The sequence below is a fragment of the Alternaria alternata genome (assembly GCF_001642055.1).
Source record: "Alternaria alternata strain SRC1lrK2f unplaced genomic scaffold CC77scaffold_1, whole genome shotgun sequence".
NCBI classification, from domain to species: domain Eukaryota; kingdom Fungi; phylum Ascomycota; class Dothideomycetes; order Pleosporales; family Pleosporaceae; genus Alternaria; species Alternaria alternata.
Window position 1 is genome coordinate 1,920,300 of NW_017306190.1, and position 15,314 is coordinate 1,935,613.

The following is a 15,314-nucleotide window of genomic DNA, read 5'->3' on the forward strand; positions in this document are numbered from 1 at the left end:
GTGGTCCGAGCGTTCGCACCTTCCGCCCGAAATTCACTTCCCTCATCGACAACCAAAATTCCAACTTCGACTCTTCCACCTCGACAACCACAATGGCGCCCCGTTCCTACTCCAAGACGTACAGCGTCCCACGTCGTCCTTTCGAGTCCGCTCGTCTGTATGTGATACTCCATGGCCACTGAGCGAGAGCGTGCTCCGCTTATGTCTGGAACACAAGTTAATGTTGGATTAGGGATACCGAGCTGAAGCTCGTCGGCGAGTATGGTCTCCGCAACAAGCGTGAGGTCTGGCGCGTCCAGTTGACTCTGTCCAAGATCCGTCGTGCCGCTCGGTAAGTTCTCATTGCAACTGCCTCCGCGCAATTGAATTGATGCGCAGTGTGCGAGATATGAATCCGCTAACAGTTTGCCAGTTCGCTTCTTACTCTCGACGAGAAGGACCCCAAGCGCCTCTTCGAGGGTAACGCTCTCATTCGCCGTCTCGTACGTGTCGGTGTCCTTGACGAGTCCCGCATGAAGCTCGATTACGTCTTGGCCCTCAAGATTGAGGACTTCTTGGAGCGCCGTCTCCAGACCTGCGTCTACAAGCTCGGTCTTGCCAAGTCTATCCACCACGCTCGTGTCCTGATCCGCCAGCGCCACATCCGGTATGCATCTGCCCTCAATTGATCAAAAACCGTGCGACTAACAACATCACAGCGTCGGCAAGCAGATCGTCAACGTCCCCTCCTTCATGGTCCGCCTCGACTCCCAGAAGCACATCGACTTCGCTCTGACTTCGCCATTCGGTGGCGGCCGCCCTGGCCGTGTCAGGAGGAAGAAGGCCAAGGCCGCTGAGAAGGGTGGTGACGAGGATGCTGGCGAGGAGGACGAGGAGTAGATTACACGTCAAAAGGAATGATTCACGGATGATCGGCGTTCGGCATGACGGGATGAATCTCTTCGACAGTTATCCTGTCCTTGAAAGCACTATATCCCTTGTGGGTCTGGGCTGGTGGATGATCTACATATACATCATGTAGACACTACCCAAAATTTTCAACTGCCATCGTCTGTCTCTATCTGCTCATAATGTCCGTGATGTTGTGCAGACCTCCGTATCATGATTGGCAATCCGACCAAGAGTGTACGAATGTACCCTAGGTCAGACAGTGCAAGAGAGTATCCGCTTTATGCTTTACTTGTGCCCAGTATTGCACCGCATACAAGAGGAAGATGAAACAAGTACAGAGACAATATGCCTTGCCTTGCAGCCTACGTTAGCTTTAAATTAGAAAACTTATAAAGACTGATAGCATTGTAGGATTCTTGATCCTTTACATCTGTACTATATCGCTCAACATACATTGTTGTAGTGGGGCGAGGCAGGGTGTACTCTAAGATGTATCTAGTTTTTCCTCCTAATAAAGTGATTGCACCTTTAAAGTATTTGCTGCCTCTGACTTACAAGACGTAGCGAACATCTTTAGCCTACCACATACTCATGTCGCAGCTCAAGTAGTACAACAATGACCGAGTGTACCCCCGCTGTGCAAGCTGTTGATCAAGTGTCTGAATTTTCTCTTTACTACTTGATATCTCTAGTACTCAGATTCATCGGTGTATAACCGCGTGACCGGGCTAGGTCTCCTGCCCTCAGAATTCAACCCAGCCGCAACCCTCTCCTCGCCTACCTTGGCTCTCGCCTCCTGCATGATCCACAGGCCTGAACTAGTTCCCAGCCTCGTTGCGCCAGCCTCTAGCATTTTCACCGCAGTGTCCAAGTCCCTGACTCCACCACTGGCCTTGACTTCCATCTTCTTCTTGCCTATTTTACGCGATGCAAGGTACTCTGCCGCAGCTACCATGAGCTTCACATTGGGAAGATTAGCGCCCGGACCGTTGAAGCCTGTAGATGTCTTGATAAAGTCGAAGCTAGCGGCAGCGGCAAGATGAGACGCCGCAAGAATCTGGGCAGAATTCAATTGCGAAGTTTCGAGGATGAGTTTGAGTGTTGTAGGGGCAGGGCAGAGACTTCTTATGCTAGCCAATTCCCTGTATATGGCGCTGTAGTCTGGGATTTCTCCTGTTTCTTCTTCTTCAATGTCGCTGCTTCCGGCGTTGATGGCTGTGTTGGCAGCGGTGATGCTGTCAATTGCTGAGTCACGGGCGGTGAGCATGTGGTCTGCTGGTGGGGAAGCAGGTCGGTTGTGCTTGGTGAGTAAGGAATAGTTGAGGACGACATCGAGTTCTGCGGCACCCGCTGCTACGGCGGCACGTGCTTCTTGCAGCTTGTAGTATGTGTCTTGGGTTCCTTCATGGAAACCGACGACGCAGGCGACGAGGACGTCAGTGCCCTTGAGGTTGGAAACGCAGCGTTGGACGTAGTTGAGGCGGACGCAGACTGACTGTAAAGCTTGTCAGTCGGAGGCTTCTGAATACCGTGGCGCATAGCGCGTGTCTTGCAACCTCATAGCCTAACAATATAACTCTTCCTTATCTCGAACGACCAGCCTCAATTCTCTGGGAATGGACACACCTTGAAGTTTTCCGTCCTTGCCTCACTACACAGCCCATCGATAGCGGTTGTCGTCGCATCCAACTTGAGCACGGTATGATCCACCGTCTTAGCCAACTCTTTCAGCGCTTCTTCTCCATTCCTCATCCTTGGGCCTTCGTAAACCTTCTTAGCCCTTTCTCCACTGTCCACCTCTTTCATAACATTCTTGATGGTCTCATCGATTTGCGCCTTCCACTCCTCGTTAGTATACCGATCGGTCATCATCTCGATAGGATTCGATTTATCGTCGCCGAGCTCCGGGTTAGCAGCGAGGAATCCGCGGATCAGAACTTCAGATTCCGTCAAGGGGATGGGGTGGGGGTTTGACGGAACTGGTCCTCCCGCGCCTGCTGATGATGAGGTAGACATTTTTTCACGACGCGCTGGCGCGTGTTTGTTGATATTGATCTTGATTATTGACGGATCTATTTTAGTGCCACTCGGAATGGAAGCCGCGGGGACGCGCGAGCGAACGAACGTGCGAATGGCTGTATTGACGATGACGTGAGGTGGCTTGTACTCGACTCGTGTCCAACCATTAATTGGAATAAGGAAATTAGACGAACAGTTATGCAGCGGCGTTGCCTCCTGTCTTTAAAAGTGACGGCCGTATCGACTACTATCAATGAGAATTGGTGTTTTGGCGGAGGTCGGCGTTTTGCCAGTCATGTGGGCAGGCGTAGGGAAGGTGCCATGAACTGGCCAGGGGGTCTCGGCCACGCTTCCCCACTTTGACAGCAGAAAATCTAGCCAAGAATGATGTCCTTCTATTCTAGGCAAAGAGCAAGGCTTTTTGCGATACTAGTAAGTCACGGAGGTATCAAATCTGTAAGGCTTGGTATGGGGTCTACAAAGGATCCGGAGTGAAGCGTTGAGCACATCAAACAAGTTAGAGTATTGCAAAACGACGTGGTACGCACGTGTACATGGCATCCAACAGAGAGGCCAAGATTCACCTTAGTTGTGTGTGAAATGAATGTGAGGATTTGACGCTTTGATTTACAAAGGACCGCTAGCATGCGTAGGTATCCTCGATTGCAAGCCGGTCCTCACCTCGGACGACTGATCCAAAGGCTCTGAAATGCTATCTCTCCTCCCACATGCATGTACATGAAAGCCGAAAGACCATGCCGAACAAAAGGAAATAGATTCGAGGAAAAAGGGTTGTCCATCAGCGCTGAGATATCCGGAACTCCCGTTTTTGTGACTTTTGCATTGACTCGGGTCGAAAGATCCCTCTTCTATCCTGCGGTCGAGTCGATCGGCGCCAATGAGATCTACACTCCTAAGCCATGATAGTCGTCATCGTAACCCATCAATCCCAGCTGTCATCACTCCGACGAAACGTTTACTTCCTTCGGAAAGAGCAGCCCTCGGTCAATCGCGCCTTGCCACCAGTGGGCTGGCACCTGTGAATGCGTTAGCCCATGCCCTGATTCCATGTCCGATTGTCCTAGACTTACAGGACCTGCGAGCAGCCCTGGCAGACGACGACTGTGTTGGCGTGCGAGAAGACGGTGGTGATGGTGAAGCATCCGGGGCACTTGACGTCCATGAAGAAGGAGCGGGGAGCGGGCACGAGGGTCTTGAGCTTGTGCTTGCGGGCCTCACTAGACACTTGTTAGTCGCAGGTCGAGGGCGAAGAGGCGGGAATATGTGCGTACGCGGCCGGGGAAGGGTTGAGAAGGTCAACTGCGAGAACCTGGAGCCCGGTTAGTTCAAAATCTTCATAGAGACATCTGGGGCGCAAGGCACGGCGACGAGAGGTTGCAAATTCGAGATGCAGTGGCGAACTCCGAGAGTCTCGTGTGCCCGCTCACAGACCCCTCTCGCGCGCTCCTAAATGCCCTCGGTGGCTCAAACTCACCATTTTGACGGTTTATGAAGAGTCTCTTGGTTTGGTTGATTGTCGTTGATGGCTTGAAGTCGATTGAATCGGGCGCGAGAGTCGAGACGGCTGGAGAGGGGAATCAATTTCGACATCCAGCGGCCACACATTCATTAGCGAGGGCGCTAGGATTCTTGGCGGTCCGTGCACATCGGTTTGCATTCACTGTTCTCGAAACTGCAAGACCTTTCTAAATGCTTTGTTAAGCCTGATCATGTTCTGGCATTCACTCATGTCTGCATTGATCGCTGCAGGTGTCGTTGTGACTGCGTGCTGTTGATCGATGACGGAGTTCCTTCTAGGGCGGCAAAATGCCCACGTGATTCGAACATGAAAAGATCGCTCGCATTCAAGCATACATCTACAAAGACTCATAAAGCTCTTGGGAGAAGCACATATCGAGAAAGAGTGTCCGAAAACGAGTGAAGGGATGTAATTCCCCTGCATACAGCTACAGTAAGATCAGTGACTTGTCCTCGACTGTATAGCGAACTGCATCTCCAAAGCAAAGGCAAAAGACAGCGTCCAGATCGGGCCGAATAGGTAATATGATGTATCCAAGCACACGACACAGGAGATCTTCCCAGTTCGAGGATGCAAGTGAGCTCTCACTGGTCAGAAGTCGTGCCGCAAACTGTGGAACACTCGCTGCTGACCAGGAATGTGGAAACACAGACAGTACGTTTTCTGTGTGGCCCATCTGCTCCAGCTGAGTTATGGTCAGCGCTAAAGTGCGAGGTATTACCCCATTGCATCTGGGGCTGCTTCCTTACTTGTCCTTTTACCCCACTTAGCGTCAATTCCAAGGCTACCGTATACTCTGCTTCTGTTTATAAGGGTAAAGACCAGATGCAATGAAGACAAGAGAATAATACCATCACTCAAACTACGGCTGATTTATCGTTCGACATGGCATCAAAGGAGAAGAATACGCAAGAGATAGAGACGGCGAAGAAGCTGAATCATGTACCCTGGTGCGAGGAATACGAGAAGATGATCTCTGGGATGCTGTATGTAAAAAGCCTCTTATCCAATTCCCTAGCATTACTTCATTGGGCTATCCTGAAGTACACCTGGAAGATACTGTTGTTATCGGAAATAGCAGATACCCTCACAACGCAGTATAACTAGTGCTATGTGCAACTCATCCGACATTCGAAGCACATAATACAGGATTCATCTCCTCACTTTTCCACATAACTAACACAATTACAGCTACAATGCCTTCAGTCCCACCTTGAATGCCGCGCGCTTCAAAGCCAGAGCTTTTGCCAATAAATATAACACATGGTTCCCGGACCCCGAAACAACCGACTCGGAAAAAGGCTTCGACATCCTCGCCGCAGAACGTCTTCGAATGCTCAAAACGGTCATTGGCCATGTAGCCGACGACGACATCTTCATCGAACCGCCATTCAACATCGATTATGGCTGCAACATCTCCTTGGGCAAACGCTTTTACTCCAACTTCAATTTGACTATCCTAGACTGCTCGCTTGTAACGATAGGGGATCGGTGTATGTTTGGTCCTAATGTATCCATTTTCGCGGCTACACATGAGGCGGAAGTGCAATCGCGACGGGACAACATCGAATATGGAAAGCCTGTTGTGGTTGGTGATGACTGCTGGATTGGTGGAAACGTAGTCATCTTACCCGGAGTGACGATAGGGAGAGGAGTTACGGTGGGAGCGATGAGTGTTGTGACAAAGGATGTGCCAGACTTCTGTGTTGTCATGGGACAACCAGCTAGGGTAGTTAAGAAGGTCGCAGAGGTTCCGGTAGAGGAGAGTGCATCGTGAAAGCCTCGAGCTTCTTCACAACCGGTATTTAGAAATCCACTCAAAGTATTGGACTTGTGTGTTTGAAGAGCGTAAGCTGTCTGGCAGTTTTCTAAACAATATGACATCGATCCTGAAAGCCCTTCGAACTCAGCTCATCTATCCAAAACGCTCTCACCGCCGAGAGCGTGAACGCATATAGACCTCGCCAAACCAAGGAAAGAAGTGAAGGGAGCCAGCGCCGAAGCTGTACTGGAGCAAACATGTACAATAAAAATATAAGAGCGTCGAAGCGGTATAAAGGGGTAAGGGGAAGGTCTATGCCGGGAGCACTACTAGCCAATCCGTGCTCCCATTCTGAGTATGCGTCTCATCCAGCTGGACTTGGACCGACATCAAACAGTTTGCCACCTTTTCCCAAGAAGCACAGAACTAGCGATAGGGTGAAAGTACGAAGAGGAAGTTGGGCGACGCGAATACAGTGAAAATGGTGTGATGACAGGAGCTGGGTGTCGTGTACTTCCGTCGAGGTGCTGATAGCGTGCGACCAGAGCCAGTACTTTGTAGTAGTAGGGTTGTGTTCAGGAAGGATAGCGAGAGGGTGTCATCGGCCTATAGGATGGTACAACCGCCGCTCTTGTCTTTGCTAGTCTTGACTTGCAGAGCCACACGGGCGGCTTCGGTAAAAGCCTCGTTGACACCTCGGTTCTTCATGGCAGAGCATTCTAGACATGTCAACTGGCTGTCGTTGATTTCAAAATTGACACAACTTACCCAAGTATCGCAGAGCCTTGATCTTCTCTGCTACGCGAAGACCCTCATTATAGTCGATACATGGCTTCTCGGGCTGTTGGTCATCCGCGTCGTCATCTTCTTTTTTCCGCAGGTCACACTTGAGTGCAACCAGAACGAGCTTAACACCAGGGCAGTTCTCTGCTATCTCGCCGACCCATTTCGTTTCTACGTTCTCGAGCGAGTCTGGTGAATCGACCTGTGCCCTGTAAGTTAGTGTTTCGGCACAAAGGCGGCGAATAATCGTACCGAAAAGCAAAGCATGATCGCGTGGGTGTCATCGTAGCTCAGCGATCGTAGCCTGTCGAATTCTTCCTGTCCAGCGGTGTCCCATAAACTAAGCTCGACGTGTGTGTTGTCGATGTAGATATCTGTAGCGCCACGTCAATTGTGTAAATAGGGATTTGTGAATAGGCGCACAAACCGTGTACGTAGTTCTCTGTAAGATTTGTTAGCGGTATAAAGCTAGAGTGCGAGGAGAGTCCTCACCAAATACTGTAGGCTCGCTGAAAGGGCTTTGTTAGCCTCGGGCGCGCGTTTATTTTATGCAGATTACTCACTATACTGTTGGAAAGTAACTATTAATAAGTCAGTAAGCTCCAGATATCGCACAAAAACGTTGGTACCTACCCTCTTGTGAATACATTAAGTAATGAGGTCTTGCCGCATGCACCGTCACCGCTGTCGGAGGTACGTTAGCCTTGTTCTGTCGCATCATGCGTCGATTACCCGAACAAAGAGAGCCGGCGCATATGAGAGACGTACAGCAGCACCAGCTTGCGCTGCACAGACTTTGTTCCACCGCACATGGGCATCGTGAAGGTCGCGTAGGGAGACTCGGCGATGGATTCGTTCCGTCGGCTCAGGGACGAGAGAGCGCGCGCGCGTTGGTGCAACAAAGGACGACGGTCGCGATCGTGGCAGCGGACGCGGACGCGGCGAGGACGAGAGCGAGAGTGAGAGTTGCACCGGGGACTCTTAGCGGACGGAGGATGATAAGGATGTGGGAGTTAAGAGTTAAGCCGGGAGGGTTCCAGAAGCTGGGCTGGAGATGCAAGCGATGGATGGATGGAGTTGAAGATCCACCCACGTCGCTAAAGCTAGGCCTAAAAGGACGGCTAGTACTGCTCACTTCCGCAACCCTTCCACGGCTTCGACACTACGCATTTGGGCATCGACACGGACGTAGCACTATGCAATTGTCGGCTGAGGCGCAGTACACTGCACCCGAGATACTCAACAAGCCTGCCAAAGTCGCTGGTGTGCGTGGGGAAAGGCCAAGAGCAAGTGCCACGGACAAGACCTTAGAATCTTGAAGAATTCATAGTTAGGGCTAACATGACGGCCTGTGACCGTGAACCGAGTTAAGGGATCTGCTAGTGACGGCGAGTGGTTGAGGATGGATCTGGGATGAGAGTTCCCGGGGTCTGAGCCTTCTCCACATGCTGGAAGCCGGACCGAAAAAAGAAGGTCGCGAGCTTAGTATGTGCTATCTAATGCCATCGTTCGCCGTCTGCTGCACGCTATATTATACTCGAGTTATTATGCTTGCACAGCCCTGTGAACGCCTGACACAGACTCTGAGACTTTGCGAATGTTCAAAATCACCGATTCACTCCACTCCGAACTGATTCAAAATCAATAATGCGTCAATGCGACCGGGAGATGAAGCGGAGATTGCTGTCGGGCACAGAGTGTGCACAAGTCGATATGAAGATAGAACCATTGCTCCAGCTCCATAAGCACAAGTTTAGCCACGCCTCAAGAGTACTTTGCAGCAGTCTTCGAGTGGATGCAGAAGGAAGGTTTCGATGCTCTTCATGGGTGCTGCGTCTGGGGAGCTTAGCCCCGCGAAAGTGGGGCTCTTCCGCAGGCACCTACCGCCGCCTCACGTAGGCAAACAGTCGCGAGAGCTCTAAACAAGACACTCGACGCACACTTCTATCAACCGACTTGATATCACTGCGCTGCCTCCTCGATAGAGCTTGAAGAACACGACCCGAACCTCACTCTTCACTTCACCACCAACGGCACAGCAATGTCCGACGACGATGATTTCATGCAAGACTCCGGCGAGGAGGAGTAAGTAGCAACCGCCAACTCTGACGCGACATGCCCTCTGACATATTACAGGTACGACTTCGAATACGAGGACGATGATGACGAGCAGAGTGGCGATGTCGACATCGAGAACAAGTACTACAATGCGAAGCAGCTCAAGGCCGACGATCCCGAGGCGGCCATAGATGAATTCTTGGGAATGCCTGCTCTAGAAGAAGAGAAGTCGGACTGGTAGGAAACATGGAAATCTGGGGGAACGGATATACGCTGACGAATCCATAGGGGCTTCAAGGGACTGAAGCAGGCAATCAAGCTGGAGTTTAAGCTGGCCCGCTACGACCAGGTAAACACGGCAACGGCTAAGAATGAACCCTAGCTAATGCTCGTAGGCTGTTGAGCACTACAAAGAGCTGCTGACCTACGTCAAGTCGGCCGTCACGCGCAACTACTCCGAAAAGTCCATCAACAACATGCTCGATTTTATAGAAAAGGCCGCAGAGGACGCCGATGCATATCGCTGCATGGAGAACTTCTACGCCCTGACCCTCGATATCTTCCAGAGCACCAACAACGAGCGGCTTTGGCTAAAGACCAACATCAAGCTCGCGAGGCTGTGGTTGGACAGGAAGGACTACCGTCAGCTTACGGAGAAGCTCCGCGAGCTACACAAAGCCTGTCAGAAGGAGGATGGAACAGACGACCCGAGCAAAGGCACATACTCACTGGAAGTCTACTCGCTAGAGATTCTGATGTACGCCGAGACCAGGAATAACAAGCGGTTAAAGGTACGGCTCGTCTCCATTCAACCTTACCTGCATTATCTTTAACATCATGACAGGCACTCTACCAACGAGCGCTCAAGGTCAAATCCGCGGTTCCACACCCCAAGATTATGGGTATTATCCGAGAATGTGGTGGCAAAATGCACATGAGCGAAGAGAACTGGAAGGGCGCGCAGAGTGACTTCTTTGAGAGCTTCAAAAACTACGATGAGGCTGGATCACTCCAACGAATCCAGGTTCTGAAGTATTTGGTCCTAGCGACCATGCTGTCGGGTTCCGATATCAATCCGTTTGACTCGCAGGAAACCAAGCCCTACCAGAACGACCCGCGCATCTCTACAATGACTGACCTGGTCAACGCCTATCAGCTTGAAGACATTCACGGTTACGAGAAGATCCTGCAGAACAATCAGGATCTGCTCCAAGATCCTTTCATTGCCGAGAACATTGACGAAGTTACGCGCAACGTGCGAACCAAGGCTGTGGTCAAGCTCGTCGCACCCTACACTCGCTTCACGTTAGCGTTTATTTCCAAACAGCTGAAGATATCTCTTTCCGAGGTGCAGGAAATTGTAGGGTTCCTAATAGTTGACAAGCGGTTGCGCGGCAAGATCAACCAGCAGAACGGAACGGTAGAGATTGAGAGTAGCACAGACATGGATCGGGTGCAGGCGATGAAGGAATGGAGTAGTGCCATTGGAGCGTTGTGGCAGACAGTGCTAAACGAAGGCGACGGCTTCAAGTCAGACGAGAGCGGTTCTCAATTCACGCCTGGTGGTGGCGGGCCCCAAAGCATGAGCTGGAATCAAGGTTCGATGGGTGGCAAGTCCGGTCGAGGTAAAGGCAAGGGTGTGGGGAGGCTTCCGGGAGTAATGGGCAAAGGATGACTTGCAGCATCGGTCGCGCGCGGTTCACAAGGCGACCTGTAACTGGGTTTCCGGGCAGGCCACGGAGTAAAGATAGTTGCACAGTACCGTCACCCGGGCGTTTCTCACCTGAAGTAATTGAGACATGCGGTCAAGTTGCTCAAGGCAAGAGATGGGGTTGGGCAATCGGGTAGCACCGGGCAAGAATTTGCGTGCACATGAGCGGCAGGCGTCTCAACATAGCATGTGGGCAGCGGACATGTTCGGTCACGCAATGAAGTGCAATTACCCACAGGTCAGCAGCGGTTCACTTTTGTCTGTATGTAACATGGCCTCGTTTTCTGGTAACAAAAGCCAAGGTCCCGACTGCGCGGTCATCGCGGTAGCCTGCTGCCACCAAGCGCCCCCGTATCTCGATGCCAGTAAGCCGTGAATCGAATCTCAACGTGATGCATGGTGATCTCAAGCTTCACTCGGTTGCTCTCGTACGAATCACAGTGGGTTTCCCGACGATTGCACTGCGCGCCGGGGAAGCGGGCACAGACGAGGGTAGTGTTCCAAGCGAACCTCTCAGCTAATAGCAATGCTCCCACGCCGTGCCCGCCCTGACTCGCATGCAGCGTGGGATCGGTAACTCGACTAGAGTTTATCTCGGGTGCGCGGGCACTTGTTTTTTCTGTCGCAGAAGCGCCACGGAGCGGCAGAGCGAATCATGCAATACAGGCGGCCACTGCAACGTGAGGGCTCAGGCGCCAGAGTGCGGTCTTGGCATGTTCCTCTACGCCATGGGTGTCTCGATGATGCTGTGTTGAGCGCAATCCACGACGTGACACAGCGTTCTCTCGTCGCATGCATGCACCACCAGCCTCGGATTCTGCAATTGTTCCGGTTGGCGGGCCTGCTCGAATGCTTGCTACACCTGACAAGAGCGCAAGAGGCTTCTTCATGCCGTCATACTAGCCGTCTCGTGACTCTGATTCTTCCGCGGCTCTTTGCTCGGCGATTCAATGTTTGATGTGATGGAGCAAAGAGTGCACTTCAATCTCCAGATGCTAACCCATGAAGACTAGTGGGAACGTAAATCGATATCACACCCTGGGCTGGTGGGCAACCGTAGCCGGGTGGTCTTGGAAGATGTGGCATAGAGCATCTCATAGTACTTTCTTTTGCTCGATGCCTCCCTGGCGCTGGCTGTGCGGAGTGGCCTCCCTCTTGTACACCGTCGCGCCCTGCCCTCTCTGCCCAGCAGATATCCGGTGCGACTGAAATTGGCCGTTTCAAAGCGGCTGAGCCATAGTGTTGCAGACTGTTCTGGTGCCTGGCAGATTGAATTCCACTCGCACGCCGCGAAGATCCCCTCCTGTCTCTCCCATATATTGGCGTGTGCCCCTGGACGCCCGTGAGTATCACAGCGACGACACAACTTCCAGCCTACTGCCGCCGGCCTCTGCACCTACTAAAGACGCTGCTGCCCTCCCCAGCAGCTCGTCGACGAACTGTTGCTGAGATTGCTTGCGCGTTGCCGAATCTGTCGTGGAATCATTCCGTCCAATTGCTAGCCACTGAGGCCAGTCACGCCCACGGCCCCCCAAGGAGCCATCTGAGCACACACGGCGGGGAACTAAAGGCAAAGCAACCACACACCCACACATACACGGACACACACACACGCTCACAACTCCAAGACGAGATGAGCAGACAGTCGGTGTTGACGGGCTATCACCCTCATGGCCAGCATCATCCACATGCACACCTACACCAGGGCCACTATGGAGTTCCGGCTCAGAACCACTACCAAGGCGGATTAGCGTTTGCTATCCGCGCGCCGGTCCTTGCTCCCGGGAGCTATAATCACCACACTGGCCATCACCCAGGCCACCAGCATCGCAACCCCCACCTCAACATGGCCGCGTATCCCTCAGACGACGAGTATGCCCATCTGCAGAAGCTGTCGAGCGAATACGAGCCCGAGGCTACTGTGAGTTTGCTTGCGACAATATTCGCGGAAGCGCGCTGACCGCCCAAGGGCCCACTCGTTGGAGAACGCCAAAGCAGCGCTGCCATCACGACTGAGTATGCCGCCGCAGATCCCGTCTTCCAAGTCAAGACGGCTGCGCTGCCAGCCAAATATGCCTACTTTCGCACCTGTCGTGGCGATGGCCACTGTGGATGGCGGGGTGAGTGATCATCATCTTCTCTTGGTGCTATTTGCCGGTGCTAATAGGAACAGCAATCGCCTTCACTTATTTTGAAGCCTTGCTACGTGCGGGCAACGTGAACAAGTTGGATCATGAAAAAGGCCGCCTCGATTCGCTGGGCAACATGCTCGCGAACATCGGTTATTCGCGCGACATCTGGATTGACTTTGCCGAAGAGGCATTCGAGCTTCTTGACAAGCTTGCCAACTCGCTGCGCAACATGGACGGCCAGGCCGAAACCATTCTACTCCGTACTTTTAACGACATGAACGAATCCATGGCAATCATCACCTACGTCAAGGTAAGCATCCTGCATCTTTAGCCATTCCTGACGCTAACCCCTTAGCAGCTCCTAGCCAGTGCCTGGGTGCAGACGCACGCAGAAGATTTCATGCATTTTGTGGACAACGGCGACGTCAAAGCATACTGCTCCAACTACATTGAACCCACTCAATGTGAAGCCGACAACGTTGGCATTGCTGCCCTTGCTGAAGCGCTAATCAAGCCTGCTGGACTCGGTCTTGAAGTATGGTACTTGGACCGCTCACCAGGCGAAGAGATCAACCGTAGCTTCTATGCAGAGCCAACAGACGCGCACCATCGTCCTATCGCTGGTGCCCCTATGCTGAGGCTGCTTTACAGGCCGTAAGTCTGCCTTGCACAAGCCACTTCTTCCGCGTACTAATCCTTCTCAGTGGCCACTACGACATCCTGTACAAGGCTGGAGACGTACCCCAGATCCAGCATCAGCCCGTTCCCCAACAGCAACCACTCCATGTTGCCCTAGCCAACTACACTGACGAATTCATACCGACTGCGACAAATGTTGGTGACGTCATGAACATGATTCCGGGAATGTACCCCTCTGGTGTTGGTCTAGGCCAGCGGTGGCCTTCGCTTCCGTACGACTTCAGCCCCAGTCCTGCCTCTCATCCCCAAGTTACGCCTGTTCAACCATATGCTCCGACGCCAACGCCTGTGACACCGGTTACCACTTCCCACTTGGACTTTGTTACACCAATCCATTCTAGCAACCCAAGCCAGTACAACCCGCCGAACCATCACAACATACACCTCGACCAACCTCCTGTGACACTACCAATACATCCTCCACCGCCACCCGTGAGCATCGAACGTGCGGCTCCTATGGGTATTGAGAGGGGCGGTCTCTTTCGACCTTCAATGTACGAGCTGGAACCGGGCTACGGCTCCTCATTGCAAGTGCAGCCGTTCCAGACGTCCATCTTCCGCAAGTAGGTATCGGCCCGATAATATGTTTGACGTACACTAACTTGCTCAAGTTCACACTTCAATACCGCGCACTTCATGAACCCTGACTTTGAACCCGAGCAGTGGTGTCCGGACGGCGAATACTCCGTGGGCAATAAAGGTCGGCACAAGTCTCACTCATCCTGAACATCTTTCTTTTTGCTTGAATCCGACACATGCGCTCTCCTGGTGGCCTTTTCCCGATATCTTAGCGACTACTAGCGTGGCGTTCATCGAGCTTGCCCTGCTTTCTGGCATCCTGCATCATACTCTCCACGGCCTTAGCAACCTAACGACGAATGAAGACCGATACCATTTTTAACCATTTTCGGAATATCGCTCCACCACCCTCACACATGCAAAACCGACGGTACTTTCAGTGCCCCCCCCATCCGGGCTATCCGGCCACACGCGAATGCTTCCAACCTAGCATTCACCTACAACTCATTCTCGTCAAAAGTGGGCACAGTGCTGTAGCAGTTTTCTTCCTTACAAGCCAGCCCCGCAAGGATCCACGACCGTGACGAATACCAAAGACTATCTGCCCCAGGGTGATCGACCTTAGAGTTGAACATCTTTATTGGTTTTCCTCTGTTCTTTTCTCCAATGGCATTATTAGCGATCACTCATCACCTGGACATATTTTAATCATACACTTTCTCTCAGTCTAATACAAAACACTATTCGGTATGCGCGGACCATTCTATCAATCTGAACTCCACGCCCCCTTGCACTGCAAACACAAGACTGGGACATGGACGCCATGTGCACCCTTCACTCAAACTGTTGGTCCCCACAACAGGCTGCTAGCCTCCTACAGGTACCCTCGTTGATAACCCTACGCTCTCGACATGTACCTCGGCTTGTGGAACAGGGTATCACGGACTGGTAGGATGCAGGGGTCCATGTTCCAGTTGTTACACGGAGCAGCTATGACCGAGGACAAGGCGCCTCTATCACTGCGAACAGGCAGCCTTGTCGCGGAAACTAGTATGACGGGCGGGATGAACGGGATAGACCGTCAAAAATAAAGCAATCTAAACTCAGGTATCTGCCTTACTGAAGATCATCATGTGATGCATACGTGACGCGTTCGTAACGTAAACGTCGCCGTTCAGACCATACTGTATCCGATAGGAG

At 52.2% G+C, this 15,314-nt stretch overlaps 6 protein-coding genes across 6 annotated transcripts; 3 read left to right on the forward strand and 3 right to left on the reverse strand.

Annotated features, from left to right (window-relative positions):
* Positions 1-92: 92 nt before the first annotated feature.
* Positions 93-879, forward strand: CC77DRAFT_925420 (40S ribosomal protein S9; the record flags this gene model as incomplete). Its single annotated transcript, XM_018533860.1, has 4 exons — positions 93-157; positions 233-331; positions 413-646; positions 699-879. The coding sequence occupies 4 exons, from the start codon at positions 93-95 to the stop codon at positions 877-879; spliced, it is 579 nt and encodes a 192-aa protein (XP_018391839.1).
* A 655-nt stretch (positions 880-1,534) lies between these two features.
* Positions 1,535-3,385, reverse strand: CC77DRAFT_1015712 (aldolase). Its single transcript, XM_018524078.1, has 2 exons — positions 2,518-3,385; positions 1,535-2,386 (listed from the first exon to the last, which is right to left on the reverse strand). The coding sequence occupies exons 1-2, from the start codon at positions 2,905-2,907 to the stop codon at positions 1,580-1,582; spliced, it is 1,197 nt and encodes a 398-aa protein (XP_018391840.1). The 5' UTR covers positions 2,908-3,385; the 3' UTR covers positions 1,535-1,579.
* A 501-nt stretch (positions 3,386-3,886) lies between these two features.
* CC77DRAFT_923842 (hypothetical protein) lies at positions 3,887-4,243 on the reverse strand (the record flags this gene model as incomplete). Its single annotated transcript, XM_018533763.1, has 3 exons — positions 3,887-3,947; positions 4,002-4,148; positions 4,203-4,243. Coding segments are annotated over 3 exons (249 nt in total), but the record flags the coding sequence as incomplete, so codon positions are not given.
* A 2,333-nt stretch (positions 4,244-6,576) lies between these two features.
* Positions 6,577-8,078, reverse strand: CC77DRAFT_48029 (hypothetical protein). Its single transcript, XM_018531835.1, has 8 exons — positions 7,764-8,078; positions 7,629-7,679; positions 7,559-7,576; positions 7,488-7,504; positions 7,423-7,437; positions 7,248-7,369; positions 6,981-7,197; positions 6,577-6,931 (listed from the first exon to the last, which is right to left on the reverse strand). Exons 1-8 carry the CDS (start codon positions 7,811-7,813, stop codon positions 6,819-6,821), a joined length of 603 nt encoding a protein of 200 aa, XP_018391842.1. The 5' UTR covers positions 7,814-8,078; the 3' UTR covers positions 6,577-6,818.
* A 460-nt stretch (positions 8,079-8,538) lies between these two features.
* CC77DRAFT_1015716 (PCI-domain-containing protein) lies at positions 8,539-11,130 on the forward strand. Its single transcript, XM_018524079.1, has 5 exons — positions 8,539-9,080; positions 9,132-9,290; positions 9,342-9,402; positions 9,449-9,844; positions 9,898-11,130. Exons 1-5 carry the CDS (start codon positions 9,037-9,039, stop codon positions 10,726-10,728), a joined length of 1,491 nt encoding a protein of 496 aa, XP_018391843.1. The 5' UTR covers positions 8,539-9,036; the 3' UTR covers positions 10,729-11,130.
* A 1,480-nt stretch (positions 11,131-12,610) lies between these two features.
* Positions 12,611-14,321, forward strand: CC77DRAFT_924341 (cysteine proteinase; the record flags this gene model as incomplete). Its single annotated transcript, XM_018533803.1, has 6 exons — positions 12,611-12,685; positions 12,734-12,884; positions 12,938-13,206; positions 13,255-13,550; positions 13,601-14,158; positions 14,207-14,321. The coding sequence occupies 6 exons, from the start codon at positions 12,611-12,613 to the stop codon at positions 14,319-14,321; spliced, it is 1,464 nt and encodes a 487-aa protein (XP_018391844.1).
* Positions 14,322-15,314: the final 993 nt, after the last annotated feature.

Coding starts and splice junctions, on each gene's coding strand:
- CC77DRAFT_48029 (XM_018531835.1), bottom strand. CDS start 7,813: ATGCCCATGTGCGGTGGAACAAAGTCTGTGCAGCGCAAGCTGGTGCTG. Junction 7,680..7,763: donor CAGCGCAAGCTGGTGCTGCT/GTACGTCTCTCA, acceptor TACCTCCGACAG/CGGTGACGGTGCATGCGGCA. Junction 6,932..6,980: donor CAAGGCTCTGCGATACTTGG/GTAAGTTGTGTC, acceptor TGACATGTCTAG/AATGCTCTGCCATGAAGAAC.
- CC77DRAFT_1015712 (XM_018524078.1), bottom strand. CDS start 2,907: ATGTCTACCTCATCATCAGCAGGCGCGGGAGGACCAGTTCCGTCAAAC. Junction 2,387..2,517: donor CAAGGACGGAAAACTTCAAG/GTGTGTCCATTC, acceptor CAAGCTTTACAG/TCAGTCTGCGTCCGCCTCAA.
- CC77DRAFT_1015716 (XM_018524079.1), top strand. CDS start 9,037: ATGTCCGACGACGATGATTTCATGCAAGACTCCGGCGAGGAGGA. Junction 9,081..9,131: donor CAAGACTCCGGCGAGGAGGA/GTAAGTAGCAAC, acceptor GACATATTACAG/GTACGACTTCGAATACGAGG. Junction 9,845..9,897: donor GGAATAACAAGCGGTTAAAG/GTACGGCTCGTC, acceptor ACATCATGACAG/GCACTCTACCAACGAGCGCT.